This window comes from Trypanosoma theileri (assembly GCF_002087225.1).
Source record: "Trypanosoma theileri isolate Edinburgh chromosome Unknown TM35_Tth_12_V1, whole genome shotgun sequence".
NCBI lineage: Eukaryota > Euglenozoa > Kinetoplastea > Trypanosomatida > Trypanosomatidae > Trypanosoma > Trypanosoma theileri.
In genome coordinates this window covers 535,668-542,690 of record NW_021639854.1, presented here as the reverse complement: position 1 = coordinate 542,690, position 7,023 = coordinate 535,668, and the positions used below count along the sequence as shown (strand labels likewise).

Sequence of the window (7,023 nt, the reverse complement as noted above, 5' to 3'; positions counted from 1 at the left end):
TCTCTGCAGGTGTGTGGCTCCGTGTACATTTTAGGGAATGCGGCAGTGCCTCTCTGATATGAGCATGTGGGAGTGTGCGTGTGCGGCTGTCTGTGTCATTGTGTGTGGACTGTGAGTGGGAAGGGGGCTTTGTGCTGCTGGACCCCTCCACTGCGGTGTTGGCCTCTCGTCTGGCTCTAGTGTGTGAGTGGTTTACTGTTGCTCCCCCATTGGGTTGTGTTTGATTGCTGTTGTGATGTGTACTCTCTCTCTCTCTCTCTCTGTGTGTGTGTGTGGTGCCCTCTACCTTGTGTGTTAAATGTGCGTCTCTTTTCTCCTTTTCCTCTTCTTCCTTGTTACCACAGACCCAAGCAACCCACAGTGATAATCATGACAACGATGTTCATCCAACTGCGCCGCGTGGTGTACCTGTTGGTACTTCTGCACTTCTGTACTTGTGTGGCATATGCGCAGAGTGACTCAAGTGTAAGTGGGCATGACTTTAAACAGAAGGTTGAAGAGTTTGAGCTTATGTGGAATGTGTTAAAAGGTTTAATGATTGATGCAGAAGATTCTTCATTGGCTTTGGGTGATGAAATTAATGAATGTGATGTTTATTCTACACTTGCATTAAGAGCCAAGGAGCAATTGGATACCCTCACCGAAGGAGCGAATGCGGAGATGAATCCGATTAACACTTTTACAAATCAAGAGCAGCGGAAGAAGTTTGAAACTGCACTACAAAAAGCCAATGATGTCCTATCTAATGCCCCGTTAGCAGTGAACAAAACAAGAAAGGCGGCCAAAGAATTTAACGAGACGTTAACTGAGAGGGAAAAACTTGCTAACGATATCATCTCCCAGGCTACTGAATTTATGCGTTCTCATGAAACGTTACCTCATTCGTTGCTCCAGACATATTTGGAAGTGGAGAACAAATTTGAGGCCGGCAGAAAAGACGGTAAAGCCGTTCTGTCTTTCGTTACAGTAGAGAAATGGAATGTTGGAAGGGCCTTCGACGCTGCGGAGGAGGCGGAGAAGAACGTAGAATCTCTGGGATTGGCAGTTCAAGCATTCAACGAGTACTTAAAGGAACATGGTATTAACCCTGAAGAAGAAACAACAGATTCACAGCAGAATACTTCAGAGAATGAATCGTCTCCAGGAGGTGTTGACACGACGATTGAGGGGAACAAAAATGAAAGCACAGTTGAAACACCAGAGGAAAATGAGAATTCTCAGAGCAACACTCCTAAGCCCAGTGATTCATCTGCTTCTGGATCCTCGCCATCGCAAGAAGAGGAAACAACTAATTCTCCTTCTTCTTCAGCTCCAAACCATTTGGATAATACACAGTCAAGTGACAGCAGCAGCAGTCCTGCATTGGTGCACAGTCCCTTATTGCTGCTTCTTGTTTCGATGTGTGTGCTGGGCTGCACTGCGGTGTTCTAATGGAAGTTGCTGGTGGATGTGTGCATGGCGACGGTGAATCCCTCTATATTCTTTGCGTGTTTCTTTCTCTGCATGGCCCGTGGGTTGATTGATATTGCAGTGCAGGGACGCACTGACCGTTGATGATTGCTTGACTGGGGTTCATTGAGGTCTATTAGCCTTATAGGCATGTGTGCTTGTTTATTAATTATACTTCTTTGCTGGGGTTCTGTGCGACACCCCTGGCTTATATACTTTTGTTTCCCTTCTGCAGCATTGGCTGTTCCCGTGCACACGTGTGGTGTGCTGCTGTGATGCTGGACTCTTGTGCTGCACCTGCGAGTGTGCGCAGCCATCTGCAGAGCTATTGATATATATGTATATATATACTTTCCTCTCTCTTGTGTGTGCTTGTTTTTTTTGTTGTAATTGAATTCACTGTGTAAGTTTTTTTCTTTTTGTTTTTTGTTTTGTTTGTCTCCCCTTCCCTCACTGTAACTATATTGTTGGGCATTTGACTGCATACTCGTTTGTACTAAATGTACTTATTGGGTGATACAGGCTCCTAAAAATGGAGTGAAATAATTTGTTGTTTTTTCCTTTATATATGTTTGTTTTTATATATACACGGATTTTAATTGTATTGGGGTGTGGTAAGAGACACGTCTGTGTGTCCGTGGAGTGCAGTCACATTGGTGTGGTTTGTTCTGCACCTGATGGGGGAATACTTCTTCTTGTTTTCTTTTCCCTTATTCTCTTTTCTGCTTCCTGTACTGCGCTGCTTTTCCTGTGTGTGTCTGTGTAGATGTTGTGTTTGCACTGCTCTTTGTGTTCTTGTTGTTTCTTTTGTTTCTATTTTTATTATTAGTTGTTGTTGTTGTTTGTCCTGTAGTAGACATGCGGCCCTTATAGCCGGTGAGCCATGCCTCCTCCTCTAATTATCTGTTTATTTATTTCTTTTTCTCTGTTTGTGTGAGTGGCAATGTGATGTGAACCATCGAGGCATTTGTATGACCACAACGTGACTTAGACCTCCGTGCACCAAGCTACCTACCATACGCACGGGACTGACATGCCACACTTCTCCCCCTCACACTATATAACTCCTTTCTTTCCTTCCCTCTATCCACATATACATACAGGCAAACGTGTCACATGTACGGTTCCGTATCCGGTTCATTAAGTAGTGAACCCCTGCTGCCGCAGAAGACTTCTTGAGTGAAGTAGTTGTATATTTTTTTTTCGTAAAATGTGTAAGTTTGCTGTTAATTTTTTTTTTTTTTATTGGATTGTCTTTTTTTATGCTGTTTTTAATATACATATATATTTATTCTTTCCCTTAATCCATTGTATCTTTTCTTTTTCTTTAATAGCCAAGTAGAATGAGTGGTGTCACTGTGAATGCGGCAACCTCATTGGGAGTGGAAGGTCAAACACGATTGGTAATACGTGACATTGATGTTGAAAATTTTAAATCATACGCTGGAAAGCATCGTATTGGACCCTTTCATAAAACTTTTACAGCCGTAATCGGTCCTAATGGTTCAGGTAAATCAAATGTTATTGATGCGATGCTTTTTGTATTTGGTAAGAATGCGAAAAAGATTCGTCTTGAGAAACTTGCCGAACTTATTCATAGTTCTGCAGCACATCCAAATTTGACCTATGCCTCTGTAACGGTAAATTTTGTTCGTTTAATGGAGCCTTCTAATGGACAAAGTGATCCAGATTTTCGACAAGAGATATTGGGTAGTGTGTTATCTATAAAACGTGAGGTATATAAGAGTGGATCATCACAATATTTTATTGGTGGTTTAAAGAAAAGCCAACGTGAAGTGGTAGAAACCCTTATTAAAGAAGGTGTTGATCTTGAACATAATCGTTTTCTTATCTTACAAGGTGAAGTGGAGCAAATTGCTCTTATGAAACCAAAGGCAGAACGTGATGGTGAAGAGGGTCTACTGGAGTATCTGGATGATTTGATTGGTACAAATAACTTTGCAGAGAGAATATCAGAGTGTACAAAGGTAGCAGAGGCAACACAACTTTCTCGACTTGAAGCACTTGATCATGAACGTAAATTACGGGCAGAACGTGAGGCTCTTGATGACGCTAAGAATTCTGCTATTGCTTTCGTAACACGGGATAACCATTTACAGAAGACATTAATTGTGATGTGCCAGTTGCGCATGTTATCTTTAGAAGATAAACTCGCTGAACCGAGACGTATTATTTCTGAAATAGATGAACGTATTGGGAATATGAAAAAAGATGTGGAAATGCGTTTACAGGAAAAATCCAAGACAGATGAAGATCTTTTAAAGCGTAAGAAGGAACTTGCCGAGGTTACAAGAGAGCGAGATGCTGTACGAACAAAAAAGGAAGCAGCAGATGCGGAAGTGGAACGTATTAAATCTGGTGCAGATGAACAAGCAAAGGCAAGAAAAAGAGCACAAGATCAAATTAAAAAAGCTAAAGATGAAATGCAAAAAGCTGAACTTCAACAACAAGATGCAGATCGTGAAGCTATTATTCATCAACAAAATCTTGAGGAAGCTTCACAACGTGTGGAAAAATTACAAAAGGAATATGATACCACTTCAGAAGAACTTACCAATATTTTTAAACCACTTCGTCAAGAATTAGAAAAAAAAAAGGCTGCCTTTGCTCCATATGAAAGAGCTGTAGTAGAAGCGACAGAGCAACTTGACACTGCGCGTAGCCGATTAACATCACTAGATATGACAGGAGAGAAACTTCGTGAACAAATTGAAAAAATTGATAGTGCTTCTATACGTCATAAAGCTCGTACGACAGAACTTGAAGAACTTCTTTGTGATGCAGATAAAGATCGTTATAAGGATGAATTACAACGTTTACAAGACACCCTTACAGGAGCAGCAGAACGTAAACATAGTATTAACAGTGCGATTCAAGAAATTAAGAATACATACCGTGAAGGTGAAGCGGATGATCGTGCCATGGAATTTTTACTCTCTCAGCGTTCACTTAAAGGTTATTATGGTACCCTTCGTCAACTTGGGCGAATTGCTGATACCCATGATATTGCGGCTGGTGTGGCGAGTAATGCTTGGGGTTTCCATGTGGTGGAGGATCGTGCGACGGCGACGGCGGCACTTGAACTCCTGCGCACGAATAATATTGGCCGTGTGACGATGATGGTGCTGAAGGAGATTGAGCGTGAGATGGGCCCCCGCATGGAGGCGGCGTACACCCCGCCGTGCCCCTCCGCGACGCGGTTGTTTGATCTCATCACCCCCACAAACGACCGCTTCCGTGTGGCCTTCTACCAGGCGGTGCGGGACACTCTCGTGGTGGGCGACCTCGCGACGGCGCGGGCGGTGGCGTTTGGGGGCCGCGGCCGCCATCGGGTGGTGACGCTGCGGGGGGAGTTGGTGGAGCCCGGCGGGTCCATCACCGGCGGCGGGCAGACCCCGCGGGGGGCGAGGCTCAAGGCCGCGAGGCCGCCGCAGGACAAGGCCGCCGCCCGCGCCGAGCTGCAGCGACTGCAGGGCGAACTCGTCGCCGCCGCAGAGGAGGAGCGGGTGGCGCAGCAGCAGTTGCATCAACTGCGGCAGAAGCAGCGGCATCTCAGTGGGGAGCAACTGGCAAAACTGCGGTTGGAGCAGCGCACACTGCGGGCCACCATGGAATCGGATGCCCAGAGACGTACCGCCCTCGAGAGGGAATTGGAGGAGAATGCTGCAGGAAGTCAGAGTAGACGGGAAGCACTCATAGAAGATGTGGAGGATGCAGAGAAGCGGTTAAATGCGGCACAGAAGGCACGTATTCAACACCGTAGTGATGTAGAACGATTAGAACAAGAAATTGATGCCGTTGGTGGTCCAGGTTATAAGTCACTTTGCACAGAACTTAAGACACAACAACAACGTTTGGAGGCGGAGGAAAATGCCCTTCGTGAGTGTCGTCGATTATCCCAAAGACTTCGAGCTACTCAGCAACGTAAACAGCGTGATATTACTGAACATGAAGAAGAATTACAACAAATTAATAAAGAGGCAGCTCGAGAAGCGGCAGGGGCACTAGCTACTGCTATCGCTGTGGCGGAAGAATGTATGCGTTTATATAATGGCGCAGAGGCAAAGTTTGCCAAGGCACAATCTGATGTTGAAGCAGCAAAGGCAGCTGTTCCTGTTGCCCATAAAGCGTTAGTTGAAGCACAGAAACTTCTAGATGATGAAGAGCGATTCCGACAGGTCGAATCAGCAAAGATGGCAGATGCTCTACAAGAGTTAGCCAAGTTTGAACAGAAAATTGATGGATGTGAAGAAAAAATAAAAGAAAATGTTGAATTATATGGTATTGAAACATTAGAGTTAAATTCACCAGAGAATAGAGATGCACAACAAGAACAAGAAGAAGAAGAGGGAGGAAAGGAGGAGAAGGAAGAAGAAGAAGAGGAAGAAGAAGAGGAAGAGGAAGAAGGTGGAAATTCCGTTAGAAAGAATGGTACTAAAAAGGAAGGTAATGATGAGAATGAAGAGTCTCCAGGGTCAAGAGAAAGACCAAGTAAAGAGTTACAATCAAAAATTGATATACGCAGCATGTCATTCCGTCTTTCACCAGAAGAATTGGCACGTTGTGACTATGAACGATCTGTACATCTTGCGAAGGCATTAAGTGAAGAGACACGACGATTACATAGTGAAATTGATTTTCGAGCTGTGGCTTTATGGCGTGAACGGGATGCAGCACACCGTAAAGGTCGAGCCCATTATCTTAATTGCAAGGAGGCTGCCGATGTAGCGGAACGTCAATTATTAGAACTAAAGGAAGAACGACGTGATCGATTTATGTCTTGTTTTGTACGAGTACAGCAGCGACTTCGAGAAGTATATCAAATGCTCACTCATGGTGGTGATGCGGATTTGGAACTTGCTGATGCGAATGATCCCTTTGAAGGAATTCACTTTGTTGTTCGTCCTCCAAAGAAATCATGGAAACAAATTTCAAACTTATCTGGTGGAGAGAAAACCCTTTCAAGTCTAGCCCTTATCTTTGCTTTACATGATATTAAACCAACACCTATTTACGTTATGGATGAAATTGATGCTGCTCTAGACTTTCGAAATGTCTCTATTGTGGCGAATTACCTTCTTCGTCAGACAAGTGGGGCACAATTTATTATTATTTCATTACGAAATAATATGTTTGAAATGGCGCATCAGTTGGTCGGTGTTTGTAAAGTAATGGATGTAACCCGTACACTGGTTTTAAGGCCAAAAGGATTCCAACGTGTTGTAGAAGCCGCATTGCTGAAACTGAAACGTGGACGATCATCACAAGAAGACGCTGGGAATGGTAACGTTCGCAATAGTAATGGAAGTAGTAGCAATGGTGTTGATGGTGTTACAGAGGATAGAGAAGAAGAAGAGGGAGAAGGAGAAGAGGTATATCATACACCACGTGAAGTGAGTGTACATAACAGAAATAATAATAATAATAATAATAATAATAATAATAATAATAATAATAATACAGACAGTGGGAACAAAAACAAAGGTGGTAAGAAATCCGTTGCAGGATCGAGAACGGCAAGGGTTAAGAGAGAGCGCCTTGAGTAAATACCTA

General features: G+C 43.7%; 1 protein-coding gene across 1 annotated transcript; it reads left to right on the top strand.

Moving 5' to 3' along the window:
• Positions 1–2,792: 2,792 nt before the first annotated feature.
• On the top strand, positions 2,793–7,016 carry TM35_000123230 (putative structural maintenance of chromosome protein 4; the record flags this gene model as incomplete). Its single annotated transcript, XM_029025298.1, has 1 exon — positions 2,793–7,016. One exon carries the CDS (start codon positions 2,793–2,795, stop codon positions 7,014–7,016), a length of 4,224 nt encoding a protein of 1,407 aa, XP_028883614.1.
• Between the last annotated feature and the right edge of the window lie 7 nt (positions 7,017–7,023).